The sequence below is a fragment of the Oreochromis aureus genome, linkage group 4 (assembly GCF_013358895.1).
Source record: "Oreochromis aureus strain Israel breed Guangdong linkage group 4, ZZ_aureus, whole genome shotgun sequence".
NCBI classification, from domain to species: domain Eukaryota; kingdom Metazoa; phylum Chordata; class Actinopteri; order Cichliformes; family Cichlidae; genus Oreochromis; species Oreochromis aureus.
The window spans coordinates 8,124,838-8,145,046 of record NC_052945.1 but is presented as its reverse complement, the minus strand read 5'-3'; the positions used below and the strand labels follow the sequence as shown (position 1 = coordinate 8,145,046).

Below are 20,209 nucleotides of genomic sequence, written 5' to 3'. Positions count from 1 at the left end.
GCAGAGCTAATAAAGAAAAACCAGGCAATGAAAGAAAAGAGAATGAGGGGAGGGAAATGGGGTGCCTCTGTGCTTATAGCCGTGGCCTTCAGTGTTAGAGTTCCTGTTGTTGTGGGGTGGGAGTTTCCCTCTGTGGCGGCGGTGAGGGAAATGGCAGAGGATGTCTTTTTCCTGGCTAACCAAGAATGCCCGGCTCTCGAGGTCTTTTCTCCTTTCTTGTGTGGTTTTTAATCATTTTTTGCCAAAGTTTTTAGTGTTAATAATACAAACATCTCACCACAAACTCCTCATTTTCTTTTCATTTCACAATACACTAATAATTGAGGGTAAACTATTTCCTCCCTGGGGGCACAGGGATATCTGCTCTTAAACGCCCAACAGATCCTGACAACAGATTGGACTACACGTCCCAACATGCTCCCCTCACAATAGGAGGCGGGGGCCATAAATCCTGCCAGCCAATGGTTTTACTTGTGGGGATCTGTGGTTGGTGAGCTGCACGGGCAGCTGTTGTCAATGGCAACAGAGGTTTGCAGGGAAGCATGAGCTGGACAGCTGGTAGAGGGTCCACTGCTAGGAGTCACATGAGCTCCCGGCAGCCAATCTCAAGCCTTCCGCCTTCCTCTCTCGGCTGCTTCTTCTCGCTCATTTGCTGTTCTGGTTCTCTTCAGCTGCAGCAGGAGGGGGGAGGGGAGATGGAAAGAGAGGAGGGAAGTGGAGACGGAGAGAGGGAGAGGGAGGGAAAGGAGGCGAGGCCACCGTACACAGGGAACGAGTGAAAGAGAACGAAAGCGGAGAGCGGGAGTCTCTTCCTTCTGTGTGGCCATCAAGCAGAGAGGCGAGAATTGGACGTGCACACTGTTTCCCCTCTAGCTGTCACCCAGAGCGGCAGGGGAAGAAGAGGAAACAGAGACAAGGACAAAAGATGAGTGTCTAGCTGGATGTTTCAGGCTGTCACACTCAGAGACAGAATCATGCCTGTGTGGAGAGGCGCAGCAGCAGCAGCAGCAGCGCTCGGCTGCCAGGCTGCCTCGCCTGTGTGACGAGAGCAGGACTGCATTTCTGCTGGGAATACTAAACCAGGAAAAGAAAAGAGAGAAGGCAGGCAGCCGGTGATCTTGTGCCATGACTGGGAACAGGAGGAGGGAGGAGACTCGTTGAAATCATGGACCAGGTGAGGATGGAGATGATGAGGAGGGGAGGGAAGGAAGTGAAGGGGAAGTGAAGGGGAACACCACCTTTAATGTGCTCCACATATCCACACCTCTCTGACACAAAGCACGCAGCGCAGACGCAGCAGCGGCTCCTGGTTTATTCATAACATGCATCACAACTGTTTTCATTCCCTCGAGGCAAAAACAAACTGCACAGCATGCTGCTGATCCCACGGTGTGTGTTTTCTGATTCAGCCCCAGCGAGCTGGTTTTCACTCTGAGTGGGTGGGGGGGTGGGGGGGGACAGGCCGGGCCAGCAAAGGTTTCGCCACCGGCAAGTGGCAGGCCTCTGGAGAGATGACACAGTTCAAAACATCACCGGCTCATATCTTAGATGAACACTTTTGAGATGAGCAACAGAACAGAATAAAAACAGGGGTGTGGCTGATTTTTACAAGAAAACATGTCGTGAAGCGAGTGGCACCTTCACCCAGAGTCAGACAGAAAGGAGTAAGGGGATGGGATGTCGTGCAACAGTGTTCATATCCTGAGCGTTACTGATAGAGACCGAGGCAAGCCGAAATATTGTGTACTCATGTCACAGCCTTTGCAATAGGTCTCATCACCTGCGCCACATGTTTACTCAACGCTGTAACTTGATGCATGTCGAATGCATGTCGAATGTCCCTCTCTTGCGCTCTAAACAGACAGTGTTTGTGACTGCTTTCAAATATTTGGTGTATTTTATGACCTGTTTCTCAGAGCTCTGTTTGCAGGCTGATTGCTGCAGCTGTCTTTTGGTGTTGTCTCCACGCTGGAGGCGAGCAGCTGCTGGTAGTTTAGCAAAATGATGGATGGTTTAGAGGAGCAGAGACAAGGAGCAACACCAATCAAGTCTCCCTCCCTCTCGCATCTCCCCTCCATTGCCCTCAAATGTGTCTCCTGCTCATTGATTACCTCATCCCCCGTGTCCACCCTCCCCCTGTCTCACTCTGTTGCTCTGCGTCCTCTCTTCTCCTGAGAGGGGATCTGGTGTGAGCATCAGGTTTGCGATGAAGAAGAAGAGGGATTACGGCCGTAAATAGGTGACACACCCAAAGCCCAGCCCTTGCCTCGGGGTTAATTATTCATGCTGTCCATTGGTGGGGGCGTGCCTGTCCTGTATGTGTCCGCCTGCTCAGGTTGGGGTGATGTTAGCCCCCTCGGTACAGCAGGGATGATGTCATGACTGCTGCTAGCCAGACAGTCAGCGTGTCTTTGTTGTTGTGGGTGGAGATATACTTAGAGGCAGGGGTATAAGCTAGCAACCCAAGCAGCAAACTTCAGGTAATAACAGAGAGTTCTCAATGTGTTTGGAGGACCTAAAAATGTCACATGTTTGGCTTATTAACCAAATGTTACACACACATTCTCACGAAAAGTATCAGTTCACCTTTGCAACAACAATGACAAAAAAAAGAATGGTGTCACTTACTGTGCAGTATAGCTCACAGGAAACAAAAACTATTTATAAGACTCCGCAGTGCTGTGAAATGCTGACACGGCGTGGCCTTGGTGCAGTGCTAAAGCTGGGTCAGTGTCATTTTAATAGATGGACTGTATTGTGATGTAATGTATGACTATACAGTAGCACTTTCCTGTTCACATGACTGTGAAGCATTATCTGTTGTTTTTTGTTTCCTGGGTGTGTTTACAGTAAAGCAGCCACGAGATGGTTCTTGGTATAGAGTCTAAGTCTGAGAAACATTTAGAGATACAGTGAGAGTTGGAAGCCTCAGCATGCACTGTGTGGATGCAAAAGAGGCATGCGGGCTTTACTGCAGTCATCGAAAGGCTTGCAAAGTTTACACGGCATCGTCACGCACTTTTGTCCTTCTTTCTGTTTGTAGCTGTCTATTGAAGGACACGCATGTACATTCACAGTGATAAGGAGGGCAGGGGCTCAGTGAGAAACAGGAAAAAGGCTTGTGAGATAAAGCGCCTGTGAGAGAGAATCCAGGGCAGCAGCGGGACACCTCTTACTCTCAGAGTCTGTCTGCGATGCATTCTTCTGTGTCCGAGTATTGCCACGCTCCGTGCTCTATAAATCCTCATCTTCACTGCACTCTCTGGTTTTATAGGCTTATAAATGTTCTTAGTTCAGAGCATCTGAATCCATGAGGATGATTAAACTATTAGACTAACTGCAAATCAGCGTGGGTCATTAGTGCTTTGCGATCAATAGTCATTAAGGGAGACATGGGCAGGGCTTGTGGTGGCTGCTGGCGTGCGAACTCGAAGGCCGGAGATGGAGTTGCATGACCGCATCCATCACGCAGAACCACATCGCTCTTTCTACTGTAACATCCTTGGACTCCACTGGAGTAAATCTGCAGGATTCACAGTTTAAAGTAAACCTTATTTATCTTATATTTGGCCTTGGTGCTCCCGCCCACTTCTTCCGCTCTATAAAACAAGTTGTTTCAGCTCGTCTCCTTTTACGCCAACTCTCTTCTGATTGTCTGCATCTCGCAAACTAACCTTTGGTGCAGCAGGCGGCCTTAGTTGTGTGCCTGACATGGCTATTTTAAGAATACCGGCTATCTTTTTTTTTTATCATTCAGATCCAAGAGATGAACACCCCCCCCCCCCCCGAAAAACAATTATACTTTTGGGTCACCGAGACTACTTGCACATATGTCGAACTCATTATGTGAAACTTAATATGAGCATCCACAACTGCAGCTGTTTGTGTATGACAGAAAATAAGGCAGAGCATGATAGATACATTTAAAAGTGTGTCACTACATCAGAGGGAATCCCTGAAACAACTGGATGAGGCACATTCATGTGGACAGGGGTGACGCTGTTGTGTTTGTGCTGCTGTCTGAGTACAGCTCCCTGGAGGCTCAGTAAAGGAGGCTGGGCGACATGTCTAACTTTAGTGTGTATATGTGTGCATATATATATCTGTGTGTGTGTGTGTGTGTGTGTGTAAGTTCCTGTGGCTGTCAGCCAGAGTTATCTGGCAAATTGCTTTGTCTGTTTCCCATAGATGTGACTGAAATGGAATGCAGTCAGAATTAGCTCAGGGCGAAGCAGCCACGGAGGGAGATATTTTATGAGAGTGAAAGTGTGTGTGTCTGTGTGTGTGCGTGCGAGGGAAGAAAGGGTCTTATTAGGTTACAAATGAGATAGTGAGAGAGAATGTAAAAGACAAATGTGTGAGAGGAATGGACAAAGAAAAAGAATGAGTGTGTGTGTGTGTGTGTGTGCTTCATGGTAGAACAGGTGGTCTAATCTGATGTCCCACCCATGGCACCCCGAGGCCTCCTGTCTACAGCCCTTCAGTCTTTGCACTCTGAAGAATTTCTCACCGCGGGGCAGCAAACAGTGAGAGACTGTTAAAGATAAACTTTGAGTGTGCGTTTGCATCCAAACTGAAATCAAACAGTCGCATACCAGCATGCAGCAATCAGACATGATATTAAAACCACCGCCACCAAAACAGCTTTGACCTTCCCTGACCTATCAGAGCATGGAGTCGGGACCTCTGTCTGGCGGCAGATCCTCCTATGGATGCTTGTTACAGCTGGCCGTGTTGTGCTTCTCAAGCTGCTCCCGATCTTGCTGATGTTGCTTTCTTTTAGGGGTGCGTTGTTCTGAAGTGTTTATTAGGGTTCTGTGTGTTGACGTAGTGTCAAAGACCCAGAATTTCCCAGCAGCATTTTTGCATTCTACTAAGATGATTTATGCTATTCATTCTTACACTCATTCAGTGTTTAGATTGATATTTTTACCCATGTTTAGAGCTTTTGTAGCTTCTCTGGTCTCAGTATGAGTTCTAACACTGAGTAGAGGGGAGTTACAATAACATATATCCACACTGCTGTAGGAAAACAGAGTTCACAGAGGTACATAGTTCCTTGCAGACATTTATGGTAAAAATGGCTGTCACCATATTATGCACAGTCTCTGCAGCAGCAAGTAGGCTCCAGTAGGCTTCAGTACTACTACATGCTTATCAGTGGAATACTTTTCATGCAGGCTTCCATTTCATGTGAAATCAACCAAATCTATAAAAGGAAAAAATTAAATTTGAACCTCTCAGAATCTGTAGTCAGCTTCAGTTAGTTATTTGTGGGGCGGCACATTGTTAGCACTGCAATAGACTGGCAGCCAGCTGGATTAGGATCCACCCCACCCCACCCCACTACCCCACCCACCACACACCCACCCATGACCCTGAATTGGATAAGTGATTAAGAAAATCAATTGATGGGTGGGTGGCCGTAGTATATTTATCAAAGCTATGAAAAACGTTGCCTTCATAGTAAAAGAAGCTCTATAGACCAAAGTCAGAAGAGACAAACAGAAGTCGTTTTATTATTTCCAGTATTTTCAATCTCTTGTAAATTTTTATGTACAGAAGCTGGCCACAAAACCCATTTTAAATCAACATTAAGTGTCACCATCCGAAGATTAAATTCTTATTTTTGTTCAGCATGATTTTTTCTATAACTTACTTTTGAGCCTCAGTATCATGAAAAATGTGCATAATCGCATACTGTTAGCCTTTTTCCTTTAGGCTCCAACATCTTGGAAGAAGTGTGAGCTTTTGACCCACCTCTGTGTCTATACTGAGAGATTTAGCTCAGTAATTTTATCATAACATGAAGGTAACATTTCAGACAATTTGATTAAATATACAAAAGAAATGAACTTGTTCTGAGGGAGTTTAGCGGGACCGGCTCATTGATTTTTCACAGAAAATTGTAGATTTGTATCTATTCTGTAGGCTCTATTTCTCCACAAAAATCCTTTCAACTCATTTTTAAGACATTTAAAATGCAGAAACACATTTAAACATATTGTAAATATCATGTTCATGTCAGGTATAAAGAGCTGTTTGTGCATGTGGAGCATCTTAGCACAGGGCTCATGTTCTTAATTCAGTTGAATTTTTAAGGCTGGAGATAACCAACTGTTAGAGGCCAGCAGGCAAACAATGCACAGATTGTCCCGTGAAAGAAAGTAGGACACCCATCTCCAGCAAGTAAACATCTCCCGCTCAGCTTAGGTCCTCAACCTCAATGCACTTAAGTGGCAAGCAATGAATGCAGATGGCAGGAGCGGAGGGGGGCGTTCTCCCGCAGGGGTCAAAGGTTAGCCAGTGTGGTTAAAGCCCTTCCTGTCAGCAGCACTTTGCATCAGTCCAGCCCACGTCAGGGAACGGCAGGATGATGACACGGGACGAGAGCAGCTGAGCAGGGATAAACCAGCCAAAACAGAGGAATGAGGTTTATCGGCTACATTGGGAGACCGTCCAATTAGGAGGCCATTTGAGTCCAATTTAACCTAATGGGCCTGTTTGGCGTGCTCAGTTATCAGTTTGACATGTTTTCGACTCCCTATCTCTTCCCAATCCTGCTCTGTCATCCTTGAGTCTCAGAGCAGCTGACTTCAGTGGTTGAGGTGCTGCACGAGGATGTCAGTCTGTAATGAACAGCTGCCGTTTCATTACTTTGATCATCTAACAAGCTAAATGGATGCTCTAAAGTTACAGAGCTCACTGCAGCGTATCAGTAATGAACTGAGCTTCATGACCCGCTGACCTCTTGGCCTATTTTCCTTTGTACTGTCCGATTTTTCCGTTATTCACCGCAATGACCCGACTCTATCACATCATGAGTTCAGACTCTCTTGTTGTATTTTGTGGCTCTCATGTCCAGAATAAACTGTTCCCTTCCCCGTTTCTCACATGGCCACATATTTCTTTCCATTTTTAGGGCTCATTAAAATCCTCATGCTGTATCTCACCATCTCTTGTAGGTATGGAGCCCCCTTGTGGCATCCAGATGCCACTGTGGCTCAGTTTCTATCTTTCAGGGTTGGGAGTGAGGATTATCTATTTAGGGAAATCTCTGTGGTGAGCAGCAAAGGAACAGATGGTTATCCTTTTACAGAATCCAACCTAGAATAAGACGATGTTTGCTTATTTTGTTATTAACAATGATGATGCTGCACATTTGCATTAATTCCACGAGCAAAGTATATAATCCTCTCTGTCTTGGTCATTAAACACTGCAGGAAATAAGTGTCACATCTCAGTTTGTTATAAAAAGCACTGCCCTCATTCTCAGATTTATGCTTTATACTTGTAGATCAACATCTTTATTAGTGATCTGTGTTTTGGAAAACAGCGCTGACTTTCCTTTTGAATTCAAAGATTTTAAAAGTGAGCAAATCCACTCCTTTTATCTCAGTCTGTGACTTTAGTTCAGAAACGTGACAAAAGCGTTTAACACATGTGATCCAACTGTTTTAAGCACTTATAGTTGGTTATATTAAAAAAATGGTGACCTCTCTGAAGGTTAGAAATCTGTCAAAACGTTTCTCTTGTGTGGTCTCACGTCTCCTCCGAAATGAGAACACCCTCCTTTAAGGCCATGTCTAGACAAACTTATCTCTGAGTTTTAAGGCCAGAGAAATGCTGGGATTAGAGTATGATCCCTTCAGGCGTATGGGATTATTCAGTTTACTGTATATACTGCAAGAGGTGTGGCTTTATGTGCACCACAAAGCAGATCTGTCATGGCCGTAAGGTCCTTGAGACGATTTTTCTTGCTGCTTCAGAAAGTCTGATGATGTTTATCTTGTAGATTATAAATTATGAAGACCTTGGGGGTGCTTGATTATTCTGAACTGAGTTATTTATGGTAAAACTTGCTCCATCTTTTTGTAATAAGTGCTTCTGTGAAGGCAGAGGATTAACTTCAAAGACTCAGATCCAAAGACAAAACACACTTTAATCCCCCAAATGTTTTAGGAGAAGGAAATAGTCATCCTAAGATGCCTAAAATACTAAAGTCTAAGGATGTGACCATGTGATGTTAAGTTACAGGACTTTTTTGATGGTATGAAAATAAGGAACAAACATTTGCCTCTGGATCTGGAGCTTATGTCATTCTATTAATATACGAGTTATTTCTGGATCCTACTGATTCATCGGTAACCAGCAGAGAAATCTGATGTAAACATGTTGAATGATATTGCACTCACTGGTTCCCGAATGTGACTGGAAAACATATCTCATCGTCAGAGCTCATTGCCATTGTTTTCCCTCATGCCACAGGAAGTGATATGAGAGAGAGGAAAAAGATCTGTGAAAGGTAAAGAGGCAGCAGACACATTCAGCCAGCAGGAAGGAAACTCCGTGCTTTGCTACTGGAACCATGAATGTCTGTTTATTTTATTTCTCTGTCTCTCAGAAGTGATTTAAGGGAAAAGAAGAGGTTGTCCTTTTGGAGAATGTGTGCCAAGCATTTATAGTAACAGTGGCCATTTATAGAAATAGTGGAAACCCCTGGAAGTTATTCAGCCCTTGTTGTCTTCTGTATTTGTCTGTAATTTTGAGGAATAAATTGATGGGGAGACCCACTGGCGATCTCAGGATGCTAATTCTCCACTCATTTGTACTGACACCTGAACATCGATTAGTCTTCTTGTTAGACTCTGGGCATTTCCTTCTCTTTGTTCCTTTATCTCAAACACTCCCACATGGCTGTTCTTATCAGCTCTTTCCATGTTAAGGCCTGCTTCTGTATCAAAAAGAAAACTCCAAGAAGTGGAGGCCCAGCAGTTCATGAGTGGAGATGAGATAGTGGAGATCAGCTTGTACAGGAAGATGGGACTTAAACTCTCTTTACTAAAGGCTTACACGCATAAAACCCCATAAACCTCTATCTTTGATACAAAGGGTTCTTTCTGTGGTGGAAACAGAATCGTGCACTATAGGATATGGCGTATCAGCATAACCAGTGTAAACCCCAGGCTGGCGGTAGTGTGTGGCTTGCATGTGTGTGTGTGTCTGCAGTGAGTCACTCTCTCCATCCTACACCCAGCTCAATGTCCGCTCCAGCAACAAAAGCTCTGAGTCTAACCTGTCTCTACCTTTGCAGACTGGGTGCCCACAGGCCTTTAGTTGTTTATAGAGGAATGAGCGAGGCAGCTGGAAGAGAGAGTGGGGATTACAGTGAAATGTAGTGATGGGTGAGGGAGGTCTACAGGTCAATAGAGAAACAAGGAAAAGAGTATATGCTATGTTATAATATCAAGGAGGTTCGTTACTGACCATAGCTACGAAACCCCAAAAAAACAATGAGCTTTCAATGTGCCAAGCCAGAAATAGGATGGGATGAATTTGTTTACTGTGAAACGAGAACAACAAGGCAGCGTGTCAGGTCTGTTTTTACTTTTATTATGGGTCTGTCCCCCAGATTTTATCATACGCAATTCATTAATGTTTTAATTAGGATGCTGGTACAGCTCAACAGGTTTAGCAGGCAACCTATATGGCCATTTCCTGTGTGCTGTTCCCTCTGCTCTTTCTGTAACCCTAAAGCTTTCTGAGCATTACCTGACAGAGAGGCATCAAACGAACTGGTAATTCAACAGTCCTGACTACGCTCCATCCCTAGCACCTAGTTCCCAAAGTACCTGTGACGTTACCCACTTGGTCCGTTCAATAGTGAATTCAAATTGAGCAGGTTAATAGTGAGAACAAGTGTGAAGCAGACTATCTTCTGATGTGAGGAAGGGCAACAATGTTTCTCCCAAAGTTGAAGTTCATTTGGGAAAATGGATGTTTATTATTTTTTGACAAGCACAGTGCAGAATGACAGGAAATGAGCAGAGAAGAGGGAGTAGCTTACAACTTTTGGGAACTGAAATATGACCATTGCACAAGCTTAGTCTATATATGCTTATCCATATTAATAAAAACATTACTAAAAATTTCCCTGTTAACCTTCCTGTAAACCCCGTTACCACTTACAAATGATGTCACATTCATTCATGTGAATGAATGGCATAGCTGACAATCTCTTTAAGCATGCAGAAATAAATGGAAACCAATTGCTGCAAAATGGCTACAAAATCCAAAAGCACAAATGAAAGAACTCCATCATTTTGTGTTTCCTATCAGCTGCAAAAACATCAAATGTATCATGAAATGAAGCTCTTAGAAATCAGTGTAGCGTGAATGGAAAGCATCTTCTGAATGGGGTTCAGTCGCTTGGCTCAGCATCAAGCGATTACAAAAGCCCAAAGGCTGCAATTCAGGCTCGGTGTTTAACTACTTTTATTTATGTAGCGGTATGCGGTACAGTTACAGTCCCTCTCTGTCCGTTTAAGCTGCCTGGTCAGCTGTTTCCTCCTCTCGTGCCAGTTGTCCGGCCAGACAAAGAGGACTCCTCTGTCATGCGGGGGTTGGGGCGGGGGTGTGGGGGTGTGGGGTGTGGGGGTTATGGCTTTGGCTGGAATCCATCCAGGCTGGGGTCACCGCTCTCCCGCTCAAACTTCCCATAACACCCTTCAAAGGAGTGCCACGGGAGCTTTTGTGTCTCAGAGTGAGACATACAGCAGAATTGCTTGCATAACTACATCTTACTCACACATACATAAATATTTCAACCTGTCTCTTTCTCATCTTTGACACCCACATTGCAGTCACACGCTCACATATGTTCAGATGTGCTTAGCAATGAGCAGCTGAGAGAATTGCTACAGCGTAAGCATATGGGAGATCAATTTTTAGGTTAGACTCATCACTGGACGCGTTTCACGCTATCAAACCGAGAACATTTTAATCAGCCTTTTATTACATTTGAAACAAGTATTTAAAGAAGGTTACTCTTTATATTAGATTTGAAAGCGAGTGGGAGATAGTGTACCTTGGCAGGATTTCCACATTGTGTCCTTTTGGCTCTTAGCAGTAGGAAAACCCTCCAAGTACCATCATTAAATGCAACAGTATCAAGGAGACGGATATAGAGCGACTCTGTAGAAGCTTAAGGAGAACGATGTTGAGAAGTCCTGGCAACTAGACTCCTCAGACATAAAGTAAGCGTGTGCAGAGGGCGTTACGGACATTTACTGAGAGGCTGGGCACAGTAACTTCGGGGAAGTGAAGTGAAATAGAGGAGATATGAAAGAATTAGGAGATAGAAGCCTTGGGCGTGAGGACTGGGCGGGGTTAGCTTGGAATAAATGGAGTGATAACAATGAATAGTAGCATACTAGTGCACAAGCTGTGCGAGGTGGCCTAGAATGGTATGAGGAATGCCCACCCACCATTCCATCCATCCGTCCTGCCGCCTTCACAGCCTCAGCCAGGCAGCGGAGGGCCAGCGGAGGGAGGCGGGAGTCGAGGGGTGGTGGAGCGGTCGAGCGAGCAAATAGGATGATGGTTGTTTATGGGTTGGTCCCACAAGGCGTCGGGCTGTGTGCGCGATTATGTAACGGCTGAGGAGAGGCTCTGGATGCTCTCTGCTCATCCCCAGCTGACCCTTGAGGGAAAGAGATTGGGGAGGGAGGGGTGTCGCCTCACATCACAGTCACAGATCGGGGCTTACTCAGTCAGTCGTGGGGGACATACCCAGCGCCTGAGGATGTGTGTCAGTGAGTAAGCCTGACCCAGGGATGTGTTAGCCATCAAATGCAGGAGAAAAAACGCTTTCCTCTGTCTGCACTTACTACTCCTTCCTGTCCTTCAACAACAACCTTTTATAACACTTAGCCACCTGCTCAGATATAACACACAGCACCTCAAGTACACAAATCTTTCTCTCCCTCTCCCTCCCTCCCTCTCTGCACCTCTTTACTCTCAGCCTACCAGCAGCCATCAATAATAGAAAGCCCATTTTGCTTGCCTGACAGGGAAATTAATGTGTTGCGTGAGTGTGGATCTGCATGCAATCTGGGATAAGATGTGGACAAGCCCCAACTCAGGAGGGGTCTCCAACATAGGATCGCTCTTCCCACAGAAGAATGTCACGGCAAAGACTGATTTATGCCTTTGATTGCTTGAATTAAAAACATACTGACCGCAGAAAGAGGCTGCAGAGTTAGATCCTGATCCCAGGTCAGAGAGAAGATATAAAGTGTCCAGCTGCACATCCCTCACACTCCATGAAACCCCCCTTTCCCCACACCAGAAACCAAGCTTTGTGAACCAGACCGTCTGCACCATTACCCTTCTTATTCTCGGAGACCATCTGCCCTTCTCTCCCACCTTAAGACGGAGATACTCCAGCTAATTCTCTTGCTCCGCCATGGTGGATTTACAGACAATCTGATATTCACAGAAACTACTCTGAGCGCTGTAGATGTGTAACCTGGGGGTGGATTTAGGACACATATGGTAATTGTCTGTGTCAAATGAGGGATGAGTGAAGGTCATAGCTATGGCTTTCGAAGAGTGTCCCCTGTAAGCTTTTGGCAGGGATTGTGTGTCTCCAGGCAGGCTTGAAGCAGAGGTTGGAGTCCACGAATGGAGACTGAGCAGACAGTAGACACGCAGAGATGAAAGCTGAATTGGCAGCTGTGACTCTTGGCATGGGAAGAGTCCCGTAAGCGGCTTTTTCCCACTATGATTCCAGTTGGTTTCCTCACAGGCAGGGAGGTTTTGAAGTGGCTCTCTGATACTCATACCCCTTCAGAGTAATAGCAGCCACATGGGTCTCCCCCCCTTAGCTTTGAGTCATCACAGCAGCCAAAGACTCCAGTCTCAACAATTTAATCTTCTTTTTTAAAATTTGTATTTATTTTTTATCCATAGCTCGTGCTGAAGTTTTTATTTGCACTTTATATGATGCCATGGAGCATATGTAGTTTCACTGTATCCTCCTGGCAGCAGACTACACTTCCTTTTCTGTTTATGACTAAACTTCCTCTGACTACGTCTATTGATTCACATGTACTGCATCCAAAAATACAAATCTCAAAACTTTTCCGAGAATACACAGACTGCTCTGGGTGGGGAAAGAATTAGAACAGCTATCAATTAATTATCCTTTCAGTCTTTCTTTAGCCTTTTTTTCTGTCATATCCACATTCCTGAGATTCTTGCTACTCCTGAAATTATACCTAATGCATTGTTTTCCCAACCCTGTGGTTACTTTGACAGTAAATACTCATTGGGAGGTTGCTTTTCTGTGTGATCTATGATGATTAGGCAACTAACTATTTGTTTAAGCAAAATGCCAGAAACTGACTCACTGATTTCTTTATCTAAATCTGAATATTTGCTGTTTAATTGAGCTCTGTTGAATAAAGTGAGTATTTTAGGGGTTTGGATTGTTGACAAACAGACAAAAAAACACATTACTTTGGGTTACAGAGGTGATTCTGTTCCCTTATGACAACATTCGCAGTACAATTTAATCAATAAGATGTAATGTAGAGTTAGACAAATACTTGTAGTACTTATGAAATACTGTAGTTTACTTTTTAAAATTTTTAAGGGACCTACTGTGTCAGACTGTGTTATCGTGGACATTTCATAGATTCAGCTAAAGAAATGGGATGTTTATATTGTATGTATTGTTTTTATACTTGAAGGATTCATAGGTCAGCGATAAGTGGTTTAACAAACAACAACAAATTCCTCAGTTACAAGGAGTGGACTGAAAATGACTGAAATGGCAGCTGGAAAGGAAAACTTTGAAAGCCCTTTAGAAAGCCTGGAGAACTTTAGCTCAAGGCCACTTTAAAAGTTACAAGAAAGTCTGGATCCTTGAAAGCAAAATATAAAGTAATGTGTAATAACTCAAGACTTTTGCACGGTACTATACATTTACAGTCACTTTCCAGATTATAGGAGTGCGTTTAAATTTAAATCCATCTTTATACAGTGAATTTAATATTTAGTAGGACATAAAACTTTTTAAAATAGCACCACATCAAAATGATAGCGCATAAAAGTGTTGCATATAATAATAAAACACTGGTTAGATCTAGTTTGTCAGGTGTCATCCGAGGATAAAGACGCAGTTTCACTTTTAATTTCACCGATAATTATTGTGCCACAGTGACTTTTATTGGCGCTGCTTTTGCATTTTCACAGTTCTCGAATTCAGTTTCTAAGGTACTCCGATCAGAGCTGTGTTGCTTTTGGTTTGGAGCCCTCCTCCCGTTCAGCGCACAGCCAGAGGGAGCCCGCATGCTTCGCGTCTGCAGGGCGGAGCGCACAGATTTATTCAACGCACCCTCATTTAATTTGACTCTCTCCGTGTGAAGTTTAGTACTCTAAAACGGGTCACTTCCCGTGCAGATAGCAACCATAAAAGCTTGAAAACGGCTTTAAATTGACTAGCTGCCTTCTCTCAAACTCATCCAGGTTTAGAGCTTTTCTATTGATGGCAAATCCAAAATTGCCCCCCCACCCCTAGCGAATAAAAATAAACTGTTAAATCTTACGAGAAATGACTACAGCACTAATGTTTATCTACAGCTTTCAGAAATATTTCTGTTTTGGAAGTTGTTTCTTTGAATTTGGGAATTTGGGCACATTCCTCTCTTCAGCTTTACTTTGAAGGTGGAGTCTCTTGACTTCCTGTGCACCCCCTCTTTGTATGTTGATGCCGCTACAGTCAGTTTCCAGGCAGGGCGAGCTCGCAGGGACTTAGATGTGTACAACTGATGCGGTCTGCCGGAAGAAGAAGGAGAAGAAAAGGAGGAGGAGGCGGAGGGGCAGCGCACCGGACTGCCCCAAACAACGGGAAAAGACTTGGAGGTTGTTTTTTTTCCTCCTAGGAGGAAGGAAGCTGGAAAAGTATCGAATATATAAGTTTGTGTTTGGAGCATTGTTACCCTCAGAGCTCCCCGTCTGCCTGTGCGGCAACAAATCTGCCTCTCCTCGTTGCAGCCAAACAGTTTCTGCTGTCCAATGAATGGAGTTGCTTTTTGCCTTGTTGGAATACCTCCCTACTCTGAGAACCACGTAAGTACGCCGAGCTGACAGTGTGGTCCTGCTCCTTACTTATCATTAGATGTATTGATACTTGGACATATTGCGCTTGATTAGTGTGGAGCGGTGCGCGCTCGGGCCGGTCAGAGAGCGTGATTTCCTAAGAGGATTAACTGTAGTTTACATAGCCACTGTGTACACACACTCACAGTCATACTGTACAGAAACCAAGTGTTTGATCAGAGTTTTTCTGCAGCTTTTGTGTCGCTGCTGTGGTCGCAAGTGGTGCGCAACCGAATGAATTTAATCAGCCGCTTTACAAAAGCGATCGGACCCATTTTACGCCCGGGTGGGTTCAGTCTTTTGTCCGCGTCTCGCTGCATCGGGACGCGGAGGGGCTGTCAGTCCAGACGGGACGTCCCAAACGGGGATGGTGCGTCACTCCTCCACTAGTATCGAGCTTCTCCTCATAAATCAAACATATTAATCACGCGGATTTGGCTGCATGGGGAGTCTTAATTGATTTAGCTCGATCAGGAGATGCTACCTTTAATCAAAAATGGTGGTCTGCTGCTTTTAATCTGTTACAAATAAGCTGTAAAGTGGTTGTAAAGTGGTGGGAGATGACTGCTGACACACGAAGTGGTGGTGTAACAGTAAATGAGAAGATGGGAAAGGTGTGACTTGGGCTCAATAAGCATCACAAGATACCGCGGCCACCATCACTCACACACAGCAGCTGTTTTAAGCCTACAGAGATATACATGCAATGGTAAGTTGTTTTTTGTTTTCCTGAGCAATGCTCTGGATGTCTGTTGGTGTGGCTCTGGAGCTGTGCATTGAAGCACTCATAGAGAAGTCATGAGGTGAGATGAGAGGTCTGCTTGCATGTGTGTGTCTGCTCAGATTTCACCTCTGAGGGTCCTTATCTTGTGTGATATGGCTCCACCGTGAAAATGCAGAACCAGCAGATATTTCCTTTTGTTCTTTGGTAAATTGCCTTCATCTTTGTGTTTGACAGGGTGACGAGGTTATGTTTGCCAGTATCTCTGCTGTGTGTTGCAATATTGCTCTGAAGTCATCAACCTCCGCTGTCACTCCGCGGTGCGCTCAGTCTTGCTGTAATTAGGAATTTGTCTGTTATATCTCGGCTCTACATTTTTTCCCTCCTCTCTGTTCTTGCAGAGTTTATCACCTCCAGCAAAGAGCAACACTTCCTCTTGTGTGGTCGCACATTAATTGAGCCTCTGCTGTTTTATGTCACTGCAACAGAGCTGCGAAAGCCCCTTCAGACCCACTGAATTCACTTTTATCTGTTTTGCCTGTTATGTAGTATCACAGTAAAACATGAAACACTTTGATGCTGTGCGTGTTCCCACATAAAACTGTAATTGAAATGAACAGGAACTCATAAAATTCAAAGGGTTTGATATCCCCCAGAAAGACTGCCTTAGCTGTCTCTTGTTGCAAAGGCTTCTGTGCTGAGTTCAGCTCGTCTCATTTCAGTCCCTGATCTGTTCTAAACCCTGTCTTTCAGCCAACACCCTGCTCTTCTTTTTAGCAGTGTTTTTTATTTATTCTTTATGCGATGGTGCAGGAAATGAGTCGCATACATCTATCAGCACAGATGGAAATGATCGGGATTGTTCTCCTCTCTTGCCCGAGTATTGGCAAGCGCACAATTGAACATTATTCCTTAGCGAGATGCAGGATGACACTAGAATCTAATAAAATGTCTAATTTGTCAAAATGAGGCGCAAAGTGAATCAGGCTTTGTGTGTTCATCCAACATTCGAGCACAGAGAAGAGGAAGGGTGGAAAGTGTCTGTGTGATGAGAGCAGTTATGATGATGTCCAGTGGGACTGGTTTAATGTTGTTAGCAGTCCTGCTCTAATGTAGCAGTGCAGCGTTTGCGGGTGAGATCGATACCGGCAACGGAGAGCAGGGAGGGGAAGAGGGCAGGATGAGCGGCACTCCTGATGTCTAATGCTGCATTGTGCCACGTGATGCTGGAATATATTGATGATGGGAAACATGAGAGCACTTTTATGAAAATCTTGCCTTGAGATGGTCGATGTTAAAGCTCACGTTTGTCCCTGCGGCACGCCTGTGTTTGTTCACTGATACACTGCAGACTAATGCAGCATCACCTTGTAGCTGTTATTGTGTGTAAATCCTTCAGTTCTATCTACTGATCTGGAGACGGTTATCACACTGAGGTCCAGTCTCAGAAGTTGCTTATTGCCTCAGAGAAAACCTCTTCTGGCAGAGGCTTTGGCTGATCCACCAACTGAGAGTTGGTGGATCAGCCAATGGATCACAGGACAACCACCTCAGAGAGGCTGCAGACCTCAGACCACAGAACAGTCTGCAGGTCCAGGATCAGCTCCTGGTCAAGGCAACCTTAACTGAAAGCAGCTGTAAGAGGCTGCAGAGGAAAGGATTTCAGTGATCATTAGCAGATGGCCTCACCACGTAGTAGACACATCGCACAGCAGATGCTGCAGTGCTGAGTATTTTCGAGATTTTCAAAACGGTTGGACTTTCTTGGAATGCAATACACACTGATGTTTTCTAATGTTGGGCTCACAACCTGAAATGTTATCAAATGCATCTGAGTAGCTGTAAGTGAAACATATTTGATATTCCCAATTATTAGTATTTTTTCAAATTTTACTAAATATGCATTTTCCAAAACATGTTTTGCTTTCATTCACTGCTCTGTACTGTTAAAGTAAACGTCAATTCACTTTACCCTCAAACAGGTGGTGAGTGTCACCACCACCATGAAGCAGTGACTCTTGTGAGTCACATCTGTAGGTGAATCTGCTAACAGGACCTTCAAGTTTTAATATCCACATTTGGATCCAAAGTATTCGTACTGAGGAAGTGATAGGATGACATTACCGTATCGATATTTGTACTTTTATACATTTGGTTACATTGTTTCATTTTGTGGATAGTAAAACAAAATGTTTAGGATCACCTGCAATGTACTAATACTACAACTCATAGGCTAATACGACATATAAGCTGTGAATATTTCTTTATTACACCATTTATTGCAATTAAATAGTTTACTATAACGATTCAGTTGTTAACAGTGGAGTCAAATGATAAGCCAAGTCAGGAAACTATACAAAAACAGCCCAAAAATGTATTAATCTCTCATTAAAGCTGTCCCACGATTGTTGTGCACCTTTTGTTTTTGTTATTCCAGCCACGAAAGTAATTCCTTTGCTTGTATTGTGCATTGCATTATGGGACAGGATTGTCCACAGTATAAATTGTATAAAAAATAACGTGACTTGACTTGAATTGAAGAGAACGTCCTACATCAGTCAGTTCGTACCTCACGCCTCCTCCCCTCCGCTGTCACCCCTGCTGCATTCCTCTAACCCAGAGACAACAGCTGCACTGCCGCTCTCACACCTCACATCCACAATTATTAACCCTGTGAGTGCGCGCGTGTGTTGATACATGTTAACGACACTCAGACACAGTCAAGCACACAGGTGTTCGCAAAATTAGCCACTCCTGCTTGTTTACATCCCACTTAAAGGGTCAGAGTTACACCTAAAACTCATAATCTGTGTGCAGGTGCATGAAACCTACACACAACAGACTCGCACACGCGTGCGCGCAGATGCTTTTTGGCATGGAGGCCAGTCTGAAAACTAGCTCTGTGAGAGTTTTAATTTGGCCTTCTCCCCCATGTGTGCATGAGGAAGTCCTTGATGTTGTACAAACATCGGCCAGCCGGTATAAAGGTAGGCGAAGGACATCAGTCATCATTGACCTTGTTTGCTGTGGTACGAGGGGAGCAGCTGTTGTAGCTCTGCAAAGCAGGCATGTTTCTGCTACTAATGGCTCCTTATTGATCTTCCTGTAGGTAGTCAGCCAGTCTGCATTTCTCTCTGCCACGGTTAAGTATCAGTAATTGGGTTAGTTTTGTTTTTAAAAATTTTACATATGTATCTGTTTATTATGCAGTGGGTGAAGGGTGAGGCCTTTGCAGGGTGTGCATGATGCTCTGTGCACATGTGCAACATGTTCTCATCCCAGGGTGCAGATACTGCTGTTCTGTCCCGGTGCTACGGGAGTTGTAGAGATCCACAAGATCTCTTGTCGCAGAGCCTCATCAGCACTGGACAGTGAGGGATAAGAGTTCATTTTTAAAGAGCTACAGGATGACACAAGTCATAAGTCTGCAGATCGCGTCCTGTTTGTGTTTTGTGCTTTGTTATTGGGCTTTCACTCACTATTTATGTTCACTTTCACTCAGCGGGTATATTTAGACACCCAAACCTACTTGGTTAAGTTTAATGGAAGTGGAACTTAAGTTTGTATATAAACCATCATAATCAAATAACTTGATATTTGTGCTTCCTGGGAGGCATCGTTGTTTTCTGAAACTGGCCAAAAAATTAGGAGAATTTCTAATTATTTACACACTGGTGAGAGGCTCTGCTGGGTGAAACGTGACAGATCTCATACCTACCTAGCCCTTCTCTTGCAGGGCGTGCTCGGCCTATGTTGTGCCTCAACTGGGAGATTTTCCTGGGGCGTCTGACTGGCAGGCGGTGGGAGGTTTGGTGTAAAACAAAGCCTCTCTCTCAGAAACAGATGAGAGCTAATTAGATTCAGCCTGTCGATGGTCTGGCATGCGTCAGTACCTCTTTGTATTTGTGCCTACAAAGACGCTGTGTTGGTGTGTGTCTCAAAGTGTTGTTTCTGTGAAGGAAAATATGAGGCTGTTGTACAGCACATTACATTGCATGAGGGGTTTATTGTTGACATATTGAAGAATGAAGAGCACGCCAGGTCTTGTTTGGAAATGCAGGCTTGACTCTGTCTGTATCTGCTTGCAGGATCAGTCTGAAGGCAGCAGCTCAGGGTGAGGTTTGACTCAGGGTCAAGGTTCAGAGGTTAGGGGCCCCGCTCGTCACACACTTGGCCCCCAGTAAAGAGGCTAAAGAGGCAGGCGGGAACGCCTGTCACTGTGTGCAGCAGGGGGCACAGGGGTTAACCAAGGGCTGCTGCGTGACTGATTTACATTCACATCATCTGATCCTGCGTGTTGTTTCGTCTCGGTGTCGACTGTGTTCTGTTTTTGCAAAGAGAGAGCTGTCTTAAGAGCGAGTGTGTGTTTGCAGAACACTATATGGAGCGATGCATCTTGCTCTCATCAGCTGTGCACTTTTTTTTTTTCTTTTTCTTTTTGCAAACAGCGGGGATTGCACTGGAATGTGAGAGAGACTAGGGTGGAGGAAGGGTAAAGAAAATGTGAAGATAACAAAATCGGGAGAATCCTGATGAGTCATG

The 20,209-nt window shown here is 44.5% G+C and overlaps 1 protein-coding gene across 2 annotated transcripts in view; it reads left to right on the top strand.

Moving 5' to 3' along the window:
• The first annotated feature begins 792 nt into the window (after positions 1-792).
• The window catches only part of arhgap23a (Rho GTPase activating protein 23a), a 67,555-nt gene continuing 48,138 nt past the window's right edge, over positions 793-20,209 (top strand). Inside the window, exon 1 of one of the 2 annotated variants that reach the window (XM_039610944.1) lies at positions 793-1,174. In XM_039610944.1, the coding sequence (XP_039466878.1) occupies positions 1,166-1,174 (9 nt within the window). In that variant the 5' untranslated portion in view covers positions 793-1,165. Of the gene's footprint in view, positions 1,175-14,593; positions 14,917-20,209 lie in introns of those variants that run through there. The other variant, XM_039610941.1, reaches the window with a different exon arrangement.